Consider the following 22,555-nt stretch of genomic DNA (forward strand, 5'->3'; position numbering starts at 1 on the left):
CACTTCGTTTGGCGATGGTAGTGGGACAGAGGTCTTGGAATAGCTGGTAAGTGTGACCCTGGATTCTGCGCTATGGGCTGCTTGTAGAAATTGTTCTTTAGTGAGAAAGAAGTGGAGCTTGGCTATGATATCTCATGGTGGGCCGCCGGTGTTTTGGATCCAGTGCTCTGTGAACCCTATCCATTTCTAGGCATTCTATGGGAATAGCAGGGGAGAGCTCTTGAAATAACACTGTGACAGTGGATTGGACATCAATAATCGACTCAGGAAGGCCACGAATTCACACGTTTGAGCGCATAGCCAGATTCTTAAAGTCCACTAAGCGTGTTTGTAATGTAGCGTTTTCGTCACGCAAAAGGTCAAGTTCGTGTGTTTGTGTTTGAAATGAGGCGTTCAGGTCATCCACCCTCTGTTCCAGGTCAGCAGTGCATTGCCCTAGTTCACGGATTTCTCTGGACAGCTTGTCTGTGGTGCAGTCAGAGGTCTGTGTTCAGGGCTTTGTGTAGCATTTTTCCAAAACGTGTGAGGTGAGGAGTAGTAAGATCAGGTGTTGAAGCATGTATGGGAGTCTCAGTCTCAGCATCAGACTCACCCTCAGAAGTGCAGGGATGGCTTGGCTGCTCCGTGTGCAGGGCTGTATACTTCAATGCTGCTGGCTTGCTGCTGTGAGAGGGTGCAGCGGCCATCTTGGAGGAGGCACAAGCAAGGGCCTTCTCGATTGGTTTGCCGGGTGGCAGAGTCTGGTGCTGGGACGCTCCCCTGACCATATTAGCGTGTGGCAGGGGGTTGCTATGGCAACTGGGGCCATTTATATGATGGTGCGGGCCAGGATCATGGGTCAGGGTGGCTGTCTTCCCTGCGGTGCAGAGGAGCCTCAGAGAGACATGTCCGTCCCCGCTGGCCACGCATGCGCACCATGCCAACTTTATTTCATAACACATATATACTCAAAATAGAAAATAGATCACTTATAGGAAACTTTGCACAAAATTATGGCAGTTAAAAGCCTTCAGCGACTCCAAGAATGACCACATTCATGAACATACGTGTAACGGAGGGTAAGAGGGACAGAACACACAAGGCAGACGGCAAACACTTAAAGCTTTATTAAAACAGACAACAGTCACTTGTAAAACAGCCCCGGTGGGCAAAGTTAAAGGCTCCACAGCAATTTGTAATCCAAGAGGCAGTTCATAAGCAGTCAGATAGCACAAGGGGAGCATACACTCATGCAAAGCTGATGCGATAGTCTCAGGCAGAGCTGACAGCGTTCCAGGCAGGGCTGATGTAGCTTCTAGGATCCCCCTTCCTCCAATGGAGCTCAGGCAGAGCCGAGGGGCTACTAGAGTCCAGCTTGACCCCTAAGTGGTTGCCCAGCAGAATGGCACAACAAGAGAGACCAGCACTGGCCTCTTAAACCCCCTGAGCAGGAAGAGAGGTGGAGGGGGGTCATTAGCAGGTGACAATGAAGAGAATGGAACTACAGTAATTTAATTTGTAGCTGTACACAGAAAGGACTGGTTGGGCCGGATAATTAGTGGGGGAAATACATTAATACAAACGTAAGGCACTAATTAGGGATATATACACTCATTGAATTTGGGACCTTTTGTGGAGGGGCGAGTTAATTACAGCTAGAGGCTTTTGGCACACAGGAGTGAATACTAATTGGAGGAAGCTCTTCCTATGGCCAGGAGGGATTAGGAACAAGGAATTAATACCTGGGGATTAATAACTGGGCTGGCAGAGAACTCATATCGTGACACTCCGGATCAATAAGCAGGAATTGATAATTGGCCGGGCTCCTATACCGTGATAATACGTATTTGTTGGTATATCTTAAAACAAGGATACAAATTCCTATAAATCCTAATTATGAGCCTCCTCAGCAAATGATATGAACAGAAAACATTGAAGTCATTTCTTACATTGCCATGTTTCCAGAAGATGTTACTCATATCAAATGTTTCGGGTACAAAATCCGGGCCTTGAATAACGGAAATTTTGCTTTGAGGAAAAGATATATTGTTTATATAAAGGCCGCTCTGTACAATAAGATCGGTGGGAATTTCTCTTCTCTCATTGAAGTAGATCTCGCCTCCGTCTGGGTCGGTGTAATGAACATTTCTCACATATTTGTGCAGCTTTTCATGGAAGACAGAAATACTCACATTACTATATACAGGTATAAAGGTTCTGAAATTAAAGTCTAATTAAAAAATACAAAGTGGTTAGATCCAAGATATTAAGTGTTCCTGCATGGCGACCACTTCCTGTTATCTCACATATATATTCTTATTATTATAGCCAAATTTACTCCTCTAACTCCTCCCACATTCACCACCCTAACTCCTCCTACAGTGTTTACACTACATAGACAGTGATATACGGAAACGTGCGGATTGTTCCCGATTGGTGTGCTATCACTTTGTGGAACATTTCGCCGAATGGTTCAAGAAATATCGGCGTTTTTGTGGTGAAATTGGTCCCATAGGAATGAATGGCGGAATGTTCAAAACTAGAGTGTGAGCTGAAAAATCAGGACATGATTTCTAAACTGCCATCACTCCCTCATTTTCCATCCCACCTACACAAATCTTATATCAAACGTTCAGCTATCCCTGCTGCCGCTAAAAATGTCCACAGCTAAGCCATAGTCCTGATAGTTTTCACAATATGACTATTTGTTTGCAACTCACGCCGCCCATTGACATTCATTGAAACTCCACTCTAGACACCTCAAATTTGAAGGGCAAATTCTAAACTACGACTGTACCTTCATTTTTAATATTTCAGAGACATACTATGCTATGCATCAAAATGTAGGTCTGGGTCTTGTGATTCTCACAATATAAAGCTCTTCGCTGTAGGATTTATAATTGTTAAACCACAACCGTTTGAAGATGGCAACCGCCAGTGAAGTGAGCAAGTTGGAGCAGTTTGTTTTTAACCGCTCTTCTCTGCCCTTGCTGTAGAGTGAGTTGCCATAGGAACCCAGGTGTGTGAGCAGCCAGCAGAGTGACAAAAGCTAGAGTGTGAGTTGTAGACTACTGGTGGAGGCAAGAACACTTCACACAATTTCCCCAGAAATTGGGGCTTTTCCAGTTATTATTATTATTATTATTATTATCATTATACAGGATTTATGGCGCCAACAGTTTGCTCAGCACTTTACAATATAACGAGAGACAATACAGCAACAATACAGATCAATACAAGAGGGATAGGAGGGCCCTGATTCTGGGAGCTTACAATCTAGGAGGGAGGGGCTAGTGGTACAAAAGGTAATAACTGTGGGGGATGGGCTGGAAGGAGGAATAGAAGATTCTATTATTAGCTGAGGCGGGATAGGCTTCCCTGAAGAGATCAGTTTTCAGAGATCGCCTAAAAGTGAGCAGAGTAGGCGATAGTCTGATAGATTGGGGTAGAAAGTTCCAGAGGATGGGGGAGGCTCTGGAGAAGTCCTAGAGATGAGCATGGGAGAAAAGATTTTGGAGAAAGATTTGGAGACAAGATTGGTGATGTAATTTGGGGGCGGAGTTATAGATGGCTTTATATGTTATTGTTAATGTTTTGAATTTTATCCATTGGGCAACAGGAAGCCAGTTGAGGGATTGGCAGAGAGGGGAGGAGGACACTGAGTGGAGGTCAGTGGAGGGATTGGCAGAGAGGGGTGGAGGACACTGAGTGGAGGTCAGTGGAGGGATTGGCAGAGAGGGGTGGTGGACACTGAGTGGAGGTCAGTGGAATGATTGGCAGAGAGGAATGGAGGACACTGAGTGGAGGTCAGTGGAGGGATTGGCAGAGAGGGGTGGTGGACACTGAGTGGAGGTCAGTGGAGGGATTGGCAGAGAGGGGTGGAGGACACTGAGTGGAGGTCAGTGGAAGGATTGGCAGAGAGGGGTGGAGGACACTGAGTGGAGGCCAGTGGAGGGATTGGCAGAGAGGGTTGAAAGACACTGAGTGGAGGACAGTGGAGGGACCGGCAGAGAGGGATGGAGGACACTGAATGGATGCCAGTGGAGGGATTGGCAGAGAGGGATGGAGGACACTGAGTGGAGACCAGTGGAGGGATTGGCAGAGAGGGATGGAGGCCAGTAGAGGGATTGGCCGCTCGGCTCTTCTGTGCAGCAGATCCTGCTCCTCGGTCCAGCTGTGTCCTCATCACCTCATCATCTTCAGTGTGGGCACCCGGCTGTTACAGCTTGCAGCTTCACTGCTGGGAGCCCACTGCGCATGCGTGAGAAATGCTGCACTTTGTGAATGGCCCCCTAGTCTTCTGGGACTTGTCACGTGTCCTAGAAAACTACAGGGAGAGAGGCGATCGCAGCAGAAGTGGGAGTGGGTACCTGTCAAATTTGGATACCCGCTCCCCGAAGGTCCGCAGTCTCTGGTCATCTCCTATACTGTGTCTGCAGTCTCTGCTCATCTCCTGTACCGTGTCCGCAATCTCTGGTCATCTCCTGTACTGTGTCCGCAGTGTCTTCTCATCTCCTGTACTGTGTCCGCAGTCTCTGGTCATCCCTGTACCGTGTCCGCAGTCTCCGGTCATCTCCTGTACTGTGTCTGCAGTCTCTGGTCATCTCCTGTACTGTGTCTGCAGTCTCTGCTCATCTCCTGTACTGTGTCTGCAGTCTCTGGTCATCTCCTGTACTGTGTCCGCAGTGTCTGCTCATCTCCTGTACTGTATCTGCAGTCTCTGGTCATCTCCTGTACTGTGTCCGCAGTGTCTTCTCATCTCCTGTACTGTGTCCGCAGTCTCTGGTCATCTCCTGTACTGTGTCCGCAGTCTCTGATCATCTCCTGTACTATGTCCGCAGTCTCTGGTCATCTCCTGTGCTGTGTCTGCAGTCTCTGGTCATCTCTTGTACTTTGTCTGCAGTCTTTGGTCATCTCCTGTACTGTCCGCAGTCTCTGGTCATCCCCTGTACTGTGTCTGCAGTCCATTGGTTCAGAATATTTTTTTCTTGTCTCTCTCCTCTAAAACCTAGGTGTGTCTTATGGAATGTAAAATACGATATATATTTTTATATATATATATATATATATATATATATACTCCAGATACAGTTGTGTTCAAAATAATAGCAGTCAGACATCACTAACCGGATCAATCACTGTTTTTGGTGGAAATGATATTTCTACATGGCAAATAATTTCCTAGCAGGTGTAGTAGAGTCATAGAAATCCAACAGACCCAACAGTCATGACATGCATGCTGCTGATTCTGTGTCATTGAATCACTCATTGAAAGGGGAGTGTTCAAAATAATAGCCGTGTGGAGTTCTATTAGTGAGGTCATTCATTCTTTGAGAAACAGGTGGCAATTATTGCCCTTATTTAAGGAAGGAAGGCAGCAAATGTTGGACATGCTGGTTACAGTGCATTTCTCTCTGAAATTCTGAGGAAAATGGGTCATTCCAGACATTGTTCAGAAGAACAGCGTACCTTGATTAAAAGGCTGATTGGAGAGGGGAAAACATATAAAGAAGTGCAGAAAATGATCGGCTGCTCAGCTAAAATGATCACAAATGCTTTAAAATGGCAACCAAAACCTGAAAGATGTGGAAGAAAGCGAAAAACTACCATTGGAATGGATAGAAAAATAGCCAAAATGGGGCGGACTCAGCCAACAATCAGCTCCAGGAAGATGAAAGAAGGTGTGACGTTCCCTGTGAGGACTGTTACAATTAGAAGACGCCGATGTGAAGCCAAGCTATCTGCAAGAAGTCCCCGCAATGTCCCACTGTTGGAGAAAAGACGTGTGCTGAAGAGGTTACAATCTGCCAAAGAGCACATTGACTGGCCTAAAGAGAAATGGTGGAACATTTTGTGGACTGATGAAAGTAAGATTGTTCTTTTTGGGTCTAGTGGGCGGAGACAGTTTGTCAGACGACCCCCAAACACTGAATTCAAGCCACAGTACACTGTGAAGACCGTGAAGCATGGTGGTGCAAGCATCATGATATGGGGATGTTTCTCATACTACGGTGTTGGGCCTATTTATCACATACCAGGGATCATGGATCAGTTTGAATACATCAGAATACTTGAAGAGGTCATGCTGGCTTATGCTGAAGAGGAAATGCCCTTGAAATGGGTGTTCCAACAAGACAACAACCCCAAACACACCAGTAAATGTGCAACATCTTGGTTCCAGACCAACAAGATGGACGTTATGGAGTGGCCAGCCCAATCCCCAGATCTTAGTCCAATAGAAAACTTGTGACATCGTGACACCAAAAATGCCATTTCTGAGGCCAAACCAAGAAATAGAGAAGAACTGTGGAATGTGGTCCAATCATCCTGGGCTGGAATACCTGATCACAGGAGCCAGAAGTTGGCAACACAGATGTACAGCAGTTCTCAGAAACAGTGCGACTACAACCAAATATTCATGAAGTCATTCAAAGGAAAGCAAAATCTTCAAACATTTCTCAGTTTATATAGTGAATGTTTGAGTTTGTAAAGAAGAATACAAACACGGCCATTTTTTTGAACCGTCTAATATTCACTTTTATTCCATTATTTTAGAGGAACAACACACATTTGATGTATTTTTCTTCATGTTGTGATTTGGAATAGAATGTGTCGTGTTCCCAATGCATTTGTGTGGATGGAAATAAAAGCTATTAGAAGGATTTTCAGCTTTAGTCACTTTTTTCAACACACTGCTATTATTTTGAACACATATATTTTTTGTATATATATAATGTATATCAATTATATATGAACCTGGACTATTTGAATGTGTCTCATAACATGGCATATACAATTAATAAAAAAAAAATCCCCCCCTTTTAATAGCCAACCATTTATTTAATTATATTTAAAAACTGTATAGGAGAAACAAACATTGTATTGCCGGCAATTTTGCGGACAGTGAGAGGGAGGTCGGAGATCGCGGTCCATCTCACTTTGGTCACACAATTACTATGTAATCTATGATAGGATCGTAGTAACAGCAGAGGTGTACTTAGGTATTGTGCTGCCCTAGGTAATACAAAAATTGGACACCCCCCTCCCGGTGCAGAGATCCTGCCACCAACCAACACCAGACCCCCCCCCGCGGAGAGAGATTGCCACCAATCAACTCCAGGCACCCCCCCGTGGAGAGAGCCTGACAGTGACTAACCACACCCCTGCCCCATCCCCAGAAAAAGACACTCACCTACATAGCTCTGGACATCCCCCCCATGGAGAGAGCCTGATGGTGACCAACAACACCCCTGCTCCACCCTCACCCGAGAGAGCCTTCCACTAACACCCCCTCAACAGAAAAAAAGACACTCACCTTCACAGCTCTGGACATCCCCCCCCACGGAGAGAGCCTGACGGTGACCAACAAAACCCCTGCTTCACCCACACCCGAGAGAGCCTTCCACTAACACCCCACCGATGGAAAAAAAGACACTCACATTCACAGCTCTAGACATCCCCCCCATGGAGAGAGCCTGACAGTGACCAACAACACCCCTGCTCCACTCCCACCTGAGAGAGCCTTCCACTAACACCCCCCCAACAGAAAAAGACACCTTCACAGCTCTGGACATCCCCCCCCATGGAGAGAGCCTGATGGTGAACAAACAGCACCCCTTCTCCACCCCACCCGAGAGAGCCTACCACTAACACCCCCCCCGAAAGAAAAAAAGACACTTACCTATTATTATTATTATTATACAGTATTTATAAAGCGCCAATAGTTCGCTCAGCGCTGTACATTACAAAGGGGGACAGAACATGTGACAGAACAATACCAATACAATGCAAAACATGAGGGGATCGAGGGCCCTGCTCTTTCAAGCTTACAATCTAGGAGGGAGGGGATGGTGGCACAGGAGGAGATAGCTGTGGGGGATGGAGTGGTAGGAAGAGTGGAGGAGGTCAGCAAGTTAGCAGGGGGCGGGGTAGGCTTCCCTGAAGAGATGGGTTTTCAGGGTGCACCGAAAGGAGAGGAGAGTAGGTGATAATCTGATGGGTTGGGGCAGGGAGTTCCAGAGGATGGGTGACACCCTGGAGAAGTCCTGGAGGCGGGCATGGGAGGAGGAGACCAGGGAACTAGAGAGAAGGAGGTCTTGTGAGGAGCGGAGTGTGCGTGCTGGGCGGTACTTGGATATTAGGTCAGTGATGTAGTTTGGGGCAGTATGGTGGACAGCTTTGTACGTCAGCGTTAGGATTTTGAATTTGATCCGTTGCGCAATCGGAAGCCAGTGGAGGGATTGGCAGAGGGGGGTGGCAGAGACAGAGCGGTTGGAAAGGTGAATGAGTCTGGCAGCCGTATTCAGGATGGACTGAAGCGGGGATAGCCAGCGGCGAGGCAGGCCAGTGAGGAGGGAGTTGCAGTAGTCGAGTCGTGATATGATGAGGGAGTGGATGAGCTGTTTAGTGGTTTCTGGAGTTAGGAACGTGCGGATTTTGGCGATGTTGCGGAGGTGGAGTCTGCACGAGTTTGTTAAAGAGTGGACTTGGGGCTGGAAGGATAGGTTGGAGTCCAAAATGACACCAAGTATTCTGGCCTGCGGGGCGGGTTTGATGGTGCCGTTGTTGGACATGATGGAGAAGTCAATGGGGGGTGGTGTCCGGGCTGGAGGGAAGACAAGAAATTCGGTTTTGGAGAGGTTCAGTTTAAGGAAGTGGAGCGACATCCAGTCTGACATGTCGCTCAGCAGGTGTGTGATTCGGGCTGAGACCGAGGGGGTGAGGTGGGGGGTTGAGAGATAGATTTGTGTGTCGTCAGCATAGAGGTGGTAGTTGAAGCCGTGAGAGTGTATGAGTTGGCCAAGGGAGGAGGTGTAGATGGAGAAGAGAAGGGGCCCGAGGACAGAGCCTTGAGGGACCCCAACAGAGAGGGGGAGTGAGAGGGAGGTGGTGGCATTATAGGTAACGCTGAAAGAGCGTTGTGACAGGTAGGATGAGAGCCAGGAGAGAGCAGAATCTCTGAGGCCGAGGGAGTGTAGTTTTTTGAGGAGGAGGGGGTGGTCGATTGTGTCAAAGGCCGCAGAGAGGTCAAGGAGTAGGAGCACTGAATAGTGACCATTAGCTTTGGCGGTTAGCAGGTCGTTGGAGAGTTTGAGTAAGGCAGTTTCGGTGGAGTGTAGGGGACAAAAGCCGGACTGTAGGGGATCGAGGAGGTTGTTGTCGTTGAGGTGAGAGCATAGGCGGACGTAGACTAGGCGCTCGAGGAGTTTAGATGTAAATGGGAGCAGGGAGATGGGTCTGAGGTTGTTCGGGTCATTGGGGTCCAGGGAGGGCTTTTTAAGTATGGGGGTGATGTGTGCATGTTTCAGAGGGGAAGGGAAAGTGCCGGAGGAGAGGGAGAGATTGAAGATGTGGGTGAGGGAGCGTAGGATGGAGGGGGAGGGAGGTTGTAGGAGTTGTGAGGGGATAGGGTCGAGGGGGCAGGTGGTGAGGCGGGCATCAGAGAGGATCTTGGAGACTTCTTCGATGGTAGTAAGGTCAAAGGTGCGGAGTGTTGGGGGAGCTTCAGTATGAGGAATGTAGGGTGGGGTGGGAGAGGAGGTCAGAGCAGTGGTGGGGCCGTGGGAGAGGGGTGATGAGGGGGTAGCTGAGTGAGGGGGAAGGGGGTTGGAGGGAGTTTGAGCAGCGACGAAGTCCCTGTGGGTTATGTCGAGGGGGAGGGGGGATGAGGGGGTAGCTGTGTGAGAGGGGGCGGGTTGAGAAGGCGTGTGAGTTGCGGCAATGTCCTTGCGAATTGTGTCAATCTTGTTTTTGAAGTGATTGGCAATCTCAAGGGCAGTGAGTGAGGTGCTGGGTGGAGGTGGGGGTGGCGAGAGTAGAGAGTTGAAGGTGGAGAAGAGTCGGCGAGGATTGGAGGAGAGGGCCTTGATGAGGGTCAGGAAGTAGGCTTGTTTGGCAGTATGGAGGGAGGAGGTGTAGGTGTGGAAGGTAGATTTGTATCGGGTGAAGGCTTGTTGGGATTTGGTTTTGCGCCATAGTCGCTCCAGTGTCGTTTGAGGGTTTTGGTGTGATCAGTCTGCCAGGGCTGGAGCGGTCGGGGTCTGATGTTGCGTGTGGTTAAAGGCGCTAGTGAGTCAAGGGCTGTTGACAGCGCATTGTTGTAGGCAGTCATGGCCAAGTCGGGGCAGGACAGGGGGAGGATGCGGTCGTGGAGTTGATCAGCTGCGGAGTGGAGGGAGGCAGGGTTAAGGTTGCGGAGGTTACGGCTGGTAGAAGTGTGACAGTTGGAGGGGTAGGCGTTGAAGGATGAGGAGATAGAGAAGGTAATCAGGTTGTGGTCAGAGAGAGGGAAGGGGGTGTTAGTGAGGTTGTGGGGAGCGCAGCGGTTGGAGAAGACAAGATCAAGGATATTACCGTCGGAGTGGGTGGTGGATTGTATGCACTGTGCAAGTGCAAAGGAGGAGGTTAAGTGGAGGAGACGGGCTGTGTCCGGGTTGTCGAGGTTGACAGGGATGTTGAAATCCCCAAGGATGATAGTGGGTAGCTCAGAGGAGAGGAAGAAGGGTAGCCAGGAGGAGAAGTCTTCCAGGAAGCGGGGTATGGATCCAGGAGGCCGGTATATCATAGCAATCTTCAGGGGGGTTGGGGAGAATAGTCGGACGCAGTGGGCCTCGAAGGAGGAGAAGGATAGGGAGGGGGGTTTGGGAGGACTCGGAAGGTGCTCAGCGGTGACAGGAGCAGACCAACCCCACCACCTTTACGACCGTTGGGCCTGGGTGAGTGGGTCCAAGTGAGACCTCCGTAGGAGAGTGCAGCAGGGGAGGTAGAGTCAGTGGCCTGGATCCAGGTTTCCATAATCGCCAGGAGGTTGAGGGAGCGGGAAACAAAGAGGTCGTGGATGGCGGTAAGCTTGTTGCACACCGATCGGGCGTTCAGGAGTGCACATGAAAACGGGGGGGAGATTTTAGGGAGCAGGGGGACAGATACTAAGTTGCAGGGGTTGCGGCAGGACGTGGAGGCGGGAGGGTTTTGTGCGGGTGAGGGAGGTGGTGGAGGGCCAGGATTTGGGGAGATGTCCCCCGCGGTTATGAGGAGGAGAAGGGTGAGAAAGGTGGCATGGGAGCGGGATGTGCAGGAGCGTGAGAAACTACTAGTGGAGGTGTTTGGGTCAGTGGGAGAGTGGAGTAATAGGAGGAGGTGGTAGGTGCCATAGAGGGGTGAGGGAAGCAGTGAGGGCACAATATACAAATGTTTGGGAGGAGCAGAGGGATATAGTGAATGGATTTTGGGAACAGAGGAGAGGAAGATGAGAAGGAGTAGTGGAAGAGGCATTTTGGGGAGGTGATGAAAGCAATAGTAGGGAGATGATAGCATTGAGGGGTAGATGTACAAGTTTTGGGGTGGAGCAGAGGGGTAAAGAAATTAGATTTGGAAACAGAGGATAGTAATATGAAGAGAAGAGGGGTGTATTATATAAAAAGGTACATGGAGTGGGACTCAGGTATGTAAAAGATGTTTCCTTGAAGTCTGTCCAGCATGCAGTAGAGTTTCTTGCTGTTGTTGTGTCTTCCTGCTGCTTAAGTTCTCCTGCTTTAGTTCAACTGCTGTGTTTAACTGCTCCTACACAGCTCTAGACATCCCCCCCATGGAGAGAGCCTGATGGTGACCAACAACACTCCTGATCCAACCCCACCCGAGAGAGCCTTCCACTAACACCCCCCGACAGAAAAAAAAGACACTCACCTTCACAGGTCTGGCTATCCCCAGGAATGACAGTGGGACTCTGCATACACCATCAAGCAGCCCACAGCCTCTCTCAGATCCCACCTGGTCCCCATATCCCTCCTCTGAGGGCCAGTGCTGCCCCCCCCCCCTAAAAAATGCCACCCTAGGCAAATGTCTTGTTTACCTTGTGGTAAATACGCCCCCCGAGTAACATAAGCACTTATTATCCAACTCACTCTGTGCTGGAATCCAGTTTGTTCAGATTGTATTTTCTTGGTGTACATTCCGTGTAGAGCGTGGGCCAGAACATACACAGCCCTGTATGCATAGGAAGGTATAGATGTATAATTAAAAAATACTTCAGAAATATCATTTACATTTGTACAATGTCTGAGAGAGAGCTGAGTATATAAATGAAAAAGGTTATTTTTGTCCGGATTTGGGGAAAGACACAGAAGCAAAGAAATCCAAATATCTTGCAGTATTGGGTCAGTTAAGCAGCTGGAGAAGCTGACACCAACACCACGATGATTGAAGTTCACGCTTTTCATTTGTGGCCACTGAAATATGAAGCTGCAGCTGATTGGTATAAAATCACCATAGCCGGTATCTAAGACTTTACTCCACGACGGCGGGAAAATAAATGTGATATTTTCTATAACAGAGGGCATAACAGCAGCAAAAAAAGAAAAGTACGTTGTGGAAGTTCCACAAACTACCACGACTTTAGCTGTTGATTCATTAATATCCTTTAATTGTCGATAATTATCTTTAGCATTTGAAGTGATTTGAAAGATATAATCTTTGCAGATCCCGTGTTGGCTCATCATCCTGCTCAGTTCTTGGGCCTCATCGACACCACTGCCATCCATTGATGTTACTATTCCAACCCAGTTCCACCCAAAATGCTTCAAGAAATGTACAACAGCCGTATAATAGGCCCGACTGTCCGGTGTCATACGGAATAAAGTTGGATACATTCTTCCATCACTCCGGGGAGGGTGAGTGACTCGATAACTAAGCTGGATGATACGTTGGGAGATATTTTCATGGGATGGTATTATTATTATTATTCAAACAAAGAAAATATATAAATGACACACAAAGATCTCTATCATATTAGGATGGACTTTTGTCTTTTTTCAACCAGACTAACTATGTAACTATATTTGTTTTTTCTGTTCTAATAAAAAGAAGTACTTGCCAGAATTTATATCCTAGAGATCTAAGTAGATGACGGCACACAATGCCTACTTACCTTCTACACCCTCACATTCAGCCCTTAATTCACCTACAGAACTGCTCATTCTAAGGCTACATAGTTACATAGTTAGTCTGGCTGAAAAAAGACAAAAGTCCATCCAGTTCAACCATGGAAGTAAAAAAAAAAAGAATGTTTTAATCCTACACCCACAGTTGATCTGGAGGAAGTCGGAATGAAACAGTCTACCAGCTATACTTCGTAGCATTGAAAATGATCAGTCCAGTTGACTGCCTGTCTCAATTCGTGAGGCCCTAAAATTCCAGGAAAGTACTAAACCCCCCCCCCCCCCAAATGACACCTTTTTGGAAAGCTGAAGAGAGAGCTGGAATGCTCTTAAAGGAGAAACTATTTTTGTCCCCATATGTACATAGTTTCTAAGGAGTTTGTCCTCAAGTTCACAGTTCCCTTGGGCATCCCATACACCCCTCAACCCCTCCGAGTTCTAAACCCCTAAATAAAATTACAAAACCAAGATCAAAGAATGTTTTTTGACTCCAGTGTGCAGAGTGTGGAAGAAAATGCGTGTTGCCTGGCTGTGCAGAGCATTAGAGGGACCCAATAATTGTTATTGCTCCTGCAAAGCAAAGTGTAAAATAAAAGATCACTGATCACCCCCCCCAGAGAAGTACAATGTTACCAACTGCATTTAAAAATGAAAAAAAAATAATATAAAAAATACTGTATTGAGAATTAAACATTTTTTTATGTTTTTTTTTTTTTTTTAACAACTTGCCAACTGCCTGCCTACAATCTGCGGGCCAGTGGTGGGTCTGGGCAAAGCGATGTATCCTTACGTCACTTTCTATTTTGGGGTGTATCTGCGCCCCCACTGTCCCCCCCGTCAGACAAGGGAAACAAGAGAGAACACCGCACTGTGAGGAAAAGCGCTACAATTTACACACACATGGTAGATTAGTACATAAACCCTTTGATCCCCCCGTCACCCAGCCACTGACATTAGTACAGTGTCAGTATATAGAATTTTTCACTGATCACTGTATTCCTGCCACTAGTGACATCAGATGATGTCAGGGTCAGTTATCGCCCCTCCCAGCCAGGGTCAGCCAGTGTTAGAATACCCGCACACTATAGGTCACTGATCCCCCCATTACTAGTACAGTGTCACTATATGAACCACTGATGTATTGTACATGGAGATCATATCCTCCCCTTATGGATTATACATGGAGATCATATCCCCCCCTTATGTATTATACATGGAGATCATATCCCCCCCTTATGTATTATACATGGAGATCATATCCCCCCTTATGTATTATACATGGAGATCATATCCCCCCTTATGTATTATACATGGAGATCATATCCCCCTTATGTATTATACATGGAGATCATATCCCCCTTATGTATTATACATGGAGATCATATCCCCCCCTTATGTATTATACATGGAGATCATATCCCCCCCTTATGTATTATACATGGAGATCATATCCCCCCTTATGTATTATACATGGAGATCATATCCCCCCTTATGTATTATACATGGAGATCATATCCCCCCTTATGTATTATACATGGAGATCATATCCCCCTTATGTATTATACATGGAGATCATATCCCCCCTTATGTATTATACATGGAGATCATATCCCCCCCTTATGTATTATAAATGGAGATCATATCCCCCCTTATGTATTATACATGGAGATCATATCCCCCCCTTATGTATTATAAATGGAGATCATATCCCCCCTTATGTATTATACATGGAGATCATATCCCCCTTATGTATTATACATGGAGATCATATCCCCCTTATGTATTATACATGGAGATCATATCCCCCTTATGTATTATACATGGAGATAATATCCCCCCCTTATGTATTATAAATGGAGATCATATCCCCCCTTATGTATTATACATGGAGATAATATCCCCCCCTTATGTATTATAAATGGAGATCATATCCCCCTTATGTATTATACATGGAGATCATATCCTCCCCTTATGTATTATACATGGAGATCATATCCCCCCTTATGTATTATACATGGAGATCATATCCCCCCATTATGTATTATACATGGAGATCATATCCCCCTTATGTATTATACATGGAGATCATATCCCCCTTATGTATTATACATGGAGATCATATCCCCCCCTTATGTATTATACATGGAGATCATATCCCCCCTTATGTATTATACATGGAGATCATATCCCCCCTTATGTATTATACATGGAGATCATATCCCCCTTTATGTATTATACATGGAGATCATATCCCCCTTATGTATTATACATGGAGATCATATCCCCTTATGTATTATACATGGAGATCATATCCCCCTTATGTATTATACATGGAGATCATATCCCCCCTTATGTATTATACATGGTGATCATATCCCCCCTTATGTATTATACATGGAGATCATATCCCCCCTTATGTATTATACATGGAGATCATATCCCCCCTTATGTATTATACATGGAGATCATATCCCCCCTTATGTATTATACATGGTGATCATATCCCCGCTATGAAGCCTGAGCTGGAGTGTATGGAGCCAGCAATGTGATCTAGTGGAGACCCTGAAAGCATCCAGCGGGTTCATGCAGGAGAAATACATGAACGAGGAGCGTTTCAGGCAGGCCCGTAACAGATCGTTAGCGGCCGCGAGGGGCCAAATTGGAGAGGCGGTGTCATCCGGGGACCTGTCAGACCCCCATGTGAGGTCGGGGAAGGAAGCAAAGTTACTTCTCAGCGTGCTGGAGAATGTTTGATAGCGGAGGGTGAGTTGGAACCCATCCCCCTTTCAGCAACAGCAGCTAGATTGGGGATCCCAGGTGGAGCAGGAGGTTGGTGCCCTGGAATTTGTGACCGCATTAGAGTCCCCCCTGCATGGACGGCAGTTTGTGTTTTCATCTGATGACACCGGTGATGAGGCAGAGAAGTGTCCGACATTTGTTTGGTTGTTTGTGACATATCTGCAGCAAATGCAAATGTGAATAATATGGGTTCTTCATGTGATGCCACTTTGGTTGGTGCAGTATCTGCTGCGGCCAGCATTGCCCCATCCCCAGCTCCATGCCCAGTCTCAGTCCCAGCTCCAGGCCCAGTCTCAGTCCCAGCTCCAGGCCCAGTCCCAGCTCCAGGCCCAGTCTCAGCCCCACCTCCGGACCCAGTCTCAGCCCCACCTCCGGGCCCAGTCTCAGCCCCACCTCCGGGCCCAGTCTCAGCCCCAGCTCCGGGCCCAGTCTCAGTCCCAGCTCCAGGCCCAGTCTCAGCCCCAGCTCCAGGCCCAGTCTCAGCCCCAGCTCAAGGCCCAGTCTCAGCCCCAGCTCAAGACTCAGTCTCAGTCCCAGCTCAAGGCCCAGTCTCAGCCCCAAGTCAAGGCCCAGTCTCAGCCCCAGCTCCAGGCCCAGTCTCAGCCCCAGCTCCAGGCCCAGTCTCAGCCCCAGCTCCAGGCCCTGTCTCAGCCCCAGCTCAAGGCCCAGTCTCAGCCCCAGTTCCAGGCCCAGTCTCAGCCCCAGCTCCAGGCCCAGTCTCAGTCCCAGCTCCAGGCCCAGTCCCAGCTCCAGGCCCAGTCTCAGACCCACCTCCGGACCCAGTCTCAGCCCCACCTCCGGGCCCAGTCTCAGCCCCACCTCCAGGCCCAGTCTCAGCCCCAGCTCCAGGCCCAGTCTGAGCCCCAGCTCCAGGCCCTGTCTCAGCCCCAGCTCCAAGCCCTGTCTCAGCCCCAGCTCCAGGCCCAGTCTCAGCCCCAGCTCCAGGCCCAGTCTCATCCCCAGCTACAGGCCCAGCCTCAGCCCCAGCTACAGGCCCAGCCTCAGCCCCAGCTACAGGCCCAGCCTCAGCCCCAGCTACAGGCCCAGTCTCAGCCCCAGCTACAGGCCTAGCCTCAGCCCCAGCTACAGGCCCAGCCTCAGCCCCAGGTACAGGCCCAGCCTCAGGCCCAGCTACAGGCCCCGTATCAGCCCCAGCTACAGGCACAGTCCCAGCCCAAGCCCCAGCTCAAAGCCCAGTCTCAGCCCCAACTCCAGGCCCAGTCCCAGCCCCGGTTGCCAAGGGAGCCCTGAGCTATGCAGCAGCTTTAAAAAATAGACAGGGGGTAGCAAGACCACCGGAAGGTCAGGCAGGGGGATCACCACCAACCATCAAAAGAAGAAATGTTGTCCAGCTAAAATGGGAAGGAGGAAGCCCCCCCCCCCCAAATAGAAGGGAGGTTGTTGACAGAATTCTTGATATGGACTTCAAAGCAGTTGACAGATTTGCTTTTATAGCCCCGGTAGGGACCGGGGAATATGACGTATAATTTGTGAAGCCGGAGTGCCTAGACTTGTTCTGGCAAAAATATGAGAATGAGTGGAAGGGGACCCCCAGGTGGGAGGGCCTTACCCCAAAAGTTGTTTCTAGGCAGCCCCTTGTCAAAACCATTACAATTCTGGTCAGGAATGAGTCAATCCCCTCGGCAGACATTATAGTATGGCTAAAGCGGTTTGGGGAAGTGTTAGCCCCCTTTAATAAAATCTTGGATGATGGTGGGATCTGGACTGGGGGACGGTTGGCGACCGTAAGGTTGCGGGTGGAGCATAACATGGTAATGCATCTCCCATCTTCGACCTTCCTTGTTCAAACATTTTATTAACAATAAACCATAATGTTACAAATGTTACAAACAGGGAGACTTTGTTAGGGTACATTGGACATTGAGGTGGCAGTAGGACATAGAAAAAATTAATGAGGATCGCATTACAAATGTCTATATAGTTCTAGCGGAAACAGGTATATAAAAGTCGACTACAGATAACATCATTGTCCCTGCCAATCAGAGTATTGTCTCCCAGGTGCAAAAAAGAAATAGGTCAAAGTTTGGAGGGGGATCAGACTGGAGTGGAAAATAGGGGAGGGAAAGAGGAACAGCAACGGTGACTCCATGAGCATTCAGCAAGTTTGCAGCAGACCTCAGGTGCTGCCTATGAAGGGCTACTGACAGTAGCCTTGGCGCACAGTATACCAATCAAGGGAGAAGGAGTAATTCATCGAAGTTAGGCGGGAGGAAATCCTCTACCCAGGGGCTCCATATGCGTAAAAATTTAGGAATCTTGTCTAGAATTGTGGCTTCCACCTTTGCATGTATCATGGCTTGTGTTATTCTGGTTTTGACGGCCGCAACACTTAGGGTGGGGGATTTCCAGGATTTAGCTATAACTTGTTTAGCTGCCGTCGTAACTTGCATAAGGAGCTTGAATTGTGAATTGGAAACTCCAGGGGGGCACCTATTGAGTAGGGCTGTTGTTGGGTCGGGTCGTAGAGTGATAGTGCTAAGTGTATGATATCATGGTGAAAATTTCATCCCAAAAGACTTGGGCTACTGGGCAGTTCCACCACATATGGTAGTGTGTTCCTAGGTCTGTGCAGCCTCTAAAACAGTTGGGAGAGTAATTAGGGGTACATTTTGCGATTCTCGCTGGGACCAAGTACCAGCGGGTTAAAACTTTATAATTTGTTTCCAATGCTACAATGTTCTGTGATGAAGATTTTGTGTCGGCCAAAATGCGATCCCAATCAGATGGGTCAAGTTTCTTGCCTAAATCCACTTCCCACTTATGGGTATACAGAGGGGGGGACATGGTGATCGAAGTTGTGAAGAGTGAATATAAGCAAGAGATAAGCCCACGTCTGTGAGGGTCTTTGTAGCATGCTCGTTCGAAGAGAGTCATGGCCTCTGGCCGATTAGTTGTTGTAGCTAAGGGGGCGTAAAAGTGTTGTAGCTGCAAGTATCTGAATATCTCGGAAGCTGGGAGGCTATGCGTTTCACGCAGCAAGGCAAAGGATTTAAACTTATTCCTCTGTAGGAAATTATGTGTGCGGAGCAAATTAGCAGAGGACCAGGCTTTGAATAAAAGGGGTGTCTGCCAGGCCGGGGGAAAAGCTGGGTTTCGCAGGAACGAAAGCAGGGGATTATGTAGTGATTGAAGGGGATATCGGGTTTTCAGCTTGTCCCACATGGATAAAAAGTGAGAAGTGATGGGGTTGGTTATAGAGCGGCGGTCTATTGGCCTCAACCAGAGTAAGTTAGCCGTAGATAAGGGGTCACATTCTATCGACTCTAGTGCCACCCATTGTGGGATTTCAAAGGTTGCATGATATTTAGGTAATTGGGCTAAATGCGCTGCTTGATAGTATTTGCTGATGTCGGGTAAACCTAGACCACCATTGAGCTTAGAACGGTATAGGATGGAGCGAGGTATACGAGGGCGAGTTTTGCCCCATACATAGGAAAAAATGCGACACTGCAGTGTGCGGATGTAGTGAGGGGGGACTGGGACTGGGAGGACTCTAAGTAGATATAGGATTTTTGGGAGGATTGACATTTTGATAACTGCTATTCTGCCTAGCCATGCGAGAGGTAGGGAAGAACATTTGGTCAACAGGGCCGAAAGATGGTTTAGCATCGAAAGATAGTTAGCTGCATAAAAGGTCTGAAAACTTAGGGGTCAGTTTGATTCCCAAAAAAGGGATATGACACTGTGACCAAGGAAATGGTAAAATCTGCTTTAGATGCGTCAACTCTACCGGGGGAGAGAGATGTTGAGTGCTGTTGATTTATGGGGATTTATTACTAGTCCAGACAGCGAACCAAACGCTTTGAGAAGCCGGAGTAGGGATGGAGAGGAGGTCAGTGGAGATGTAAGAAAGCAAGACGTCATCCGCGAAGAGACATAGTTTATGATGCATGCCTCCTATCTCCAGTCCCCTGATATCCGGATTAGCTTTGATTAAGAGGGCGAGAAGCTCTATAGCCAGGGCAAAGAGCAAAGGGGACAGAGGGCAGCCCTGTCTCGTGCCCCTGGAGATTGGGAACTGAGCTGAACTATGTCCCAGATACCTAATTCTGGCCGAAGGCTCTCGATACAGCGAGAAGACCCAGGTTAAAAAATGTGGGCCGAAACCCCAACGATGCAATATATATCTGAGGTAAGGCCATGAGACTGTATCGAATGCTTTCCTGATATCCAGGGACAGGAAACAGGCTGGGATATTACGGGACCTGGCTAAGTCAGCCAATAGAGATGCGCGCCTAATATTATCCCCCGCTTGCCTAGTTGGGATAAAGCCCACTTGGTCGTTATGTATTAGAGAGCCAATACACAGGTTAAGACGGGAAGAGAGGATCTTGGCTAACAGTTTGATGTCAATGTTGAGAAGAGAGCTTGGCCTATAATTGGACCACTGCGGGTCATCAGAATTCGGCTTTGGGATCATTGATATGTTCGTTTGTACTGTTTCATGGTTGAAGGTTTGGCCAGACAGTAAGGCATTAAAAGCATTAGTGAGGATAGGTGTAAGGAGATGGGCACATTTTTTATAATAAGTGGCTGAGAAGCCATCTGGTCCTGGGCGTTTACGGCTGGGGAGATGGGTCGCTCAAGTGCCACTAATTGGCACTCCGAAAGTTTTGGGAAGGAAATGGAAGTTGAAAGGGCCTCTGCTTGTGCGGGGTCAAAAGGTGTGGAAGAGGAGTAAAGCTGTGCCAGGTGTTTTTGGAAAGTCTGTAGAATGGGTTCTGGGTTGCTATTGAGGTTGCCAGAAGAGGTGCGTAGTCGGATAGGTTTAGTAAGCTGGTCAAGCCTGCGGAGTGAGAGGGCCAGGAATGTATTGGGTTTATTTGCCCTAGTGTAATATTTGTGCCTAGATCTGCAGAGTGAGAGTTCCGCTTGATCTGTGAGAATGAGATCTAGAGCCAATCTAGATCGCTCCAGGGCCTCACGGTTGGCAGGCGTGGGAGCCGCCTGGAAAGCTGGGTGGGAGCAATCGTAGGCCTGTTCCAGGGAGAGACGTTGTCGCCGTTTGGTTTTATTTAAGAAGGATGCTTTGCTAATGCAAAACCCTCGCAATACCGGTTTATGTGCTTCCCATAACAGGAGAGGAGAAATATCAGGCGATTGGTTAAGAGAAAAATAGTCTTTAAGGCCTGCTTCAATTTCTAGACAGTGAGCTGGGTTTGCAAGCAAGTTATCATTGATGATCCAGGAGGGTTCAGCAGGGGATGGAGCTAGCGAGGTCATGGCCGTGAGTACGGTCAGACCAGGGGATTGGAATTATTTCAGAAGTCAGGAGTCGGGAGGTAGAGGCGGTGGTAATGGAAATATGATCTATCCTGGAGAATGACTGGTGGGGATGAGAATAAAAGGTGTATTGGCGTTTAGCCGGGTTGAGTTCTCGCCATGTATCTATCAAAGAATAACATGGCTTGGAAGGTTTGTTTAGAGGCAGGGATAGGAGATGGTTGAGGGGATTTGTCGAGAAAGGGATATATTACACTGTTAGAATCTCCGCTAGCAATTAAAGTTCCGCGTTTATGGTGGTCTATAACCGAGAGTATGTGGGAAAGGAATGGTAAAGGGTCTTGGTTTGGGGCATAGTATGCAACAATGGTGACATCTACGTCCAGGAGTTGCCCTACTAACAGGAGGTAACGACCCTCCGGATCTTTGATTTCGGTACGTAGAGTGAAAGGTGTTGTGCGATGAAAGGCAATCAGTACCCCCCCTACGTTTGGTGGAGGCAGAGGCTGTATAGACCTGAGGAAATCGGGGGCCGAAAAACTTAGGAGTAGAGTTGGGAGTGAAGTGTGTTTCCTGTAGACAGACCACGTGTGCTTTGAGTGTAGCAAAGGTTCGGAAGGCCTTATTACGCTTCTGTGGAATATTGAGGCCCTGTACATTCAGGGTAAGGATATTTAACGAGCCCATGGGAAAAGTGCATAGTGGTTAGAGTAGCATGTCACTACCTCCGGGGGTGGAGCATGATGGTTACTGTGGGAGATGAGAACGCTGCGGAGTGTGTTGTGCAGAGTCATGGAGTCACGCTGGAGAAGGGGAGGAGGGGTACGGTATGTGAGAGGCAACAGGAAAAAAAGGGTATAAGAGGCCATTTAAGGCCTAGAGGGTGGGTTCCCAAGGACACACCGAGTCAGGGCGGGCTAGGGAACAATAGTAGCCCAAGTGCTATGAAATAACCAATAACACAGGGGCTAGGTTGGAGTGTGCAGGTACACGGACCGTAAGGATGACAGCAACGAGATTGATAAATGATGGCGAGGTCCCGGTAGAACAGGTGCATAAAAAAAAAAAAACTTATTAAAGAAAATCATGGTATCCTAGGTTCAGACGGCAGTAGCTGTACTAGTGAGATATCATGGGGGAAGGGCTGTGGCATCACATGCCGTCGAAGCCCAGGCTCCCAAATATAAATTAAGCTAGAATGAAGCCCGGGGGGGAGAATTACCAGGTAGAGGGAGAAAGAGGGGTAACCACAACGACAGTCAAGAGGGTACACCGTTTGGTGTATGTAGCCAAAACAAAATGAGGGAAAAAGAAGAATAATCGTGGGATATAGTTCAGTCCATGGTATCTTGTGAAGACAGACCCGGAGACAAAAAACGTCCTCATTTGTGGAGATTGAGTGGGCCTTCAGTAGCACGCGCGGGGAGGGATTTCCGCGGTGAGCAGGATGCAGACCTCCGCTTGGCGCTCTCCGAAGGCATCGCTGGGGAGTGTAGTTGCAGGATCCGCAAGGTGTCTAGGAGATCTTCTGGAGTCTTGCAGGTGTAATCTCGGGATTGGTATCGGAACCGCACTGCGAAGGGGAAGCTCCACCTATACTG

General features: G+C 48.1%; 1 protein-coding gene across 1 annotated transcript in view; it reads right to left on the reverse strand.

Annotated features, from left to right (window-relative positions):
• The window catches only part of LOC149457647 (vomeronasal type-2 receptor 26-like), a 37,265-nt gene extending 24,750 nt beyond the window's left edge, over positions 1–12,515 (reverse strand). The window contains exons 1-2 of the mRNA XM_089683384.1: positions 12,340–12,515; positions 1,929–2,175 (exon numbers count right to left, since the gene is read on the reverse strand). Of these exons, the coding sequence (XP_089539510.1) occupies positions 1,929–2,175; positions 12,340–12,515 (423 nt within the window). The remainder of the gene's footprint in view (positions 1–1,928; positions 2,176–12,339) is intronic.
• Positions 12,516–22,555: the final 10,040 nt, after the last annotated feature.

This window comes from Staurois parvus, unplaced genomic scaffold (assembly GCF_062004578.1).
Source record: "Staurois parvus isolate SC_StPar_1 unplaced genomic scaffold, SC_StPar_1.0 ptg000308l, whole genome shotgun sequence".
Classification (NCBI taxonomy): Eukaryota; Metazoa; Chordata; class Amphibia; order Anura; family Ranidae; genus Staurois; species Staurois parvus.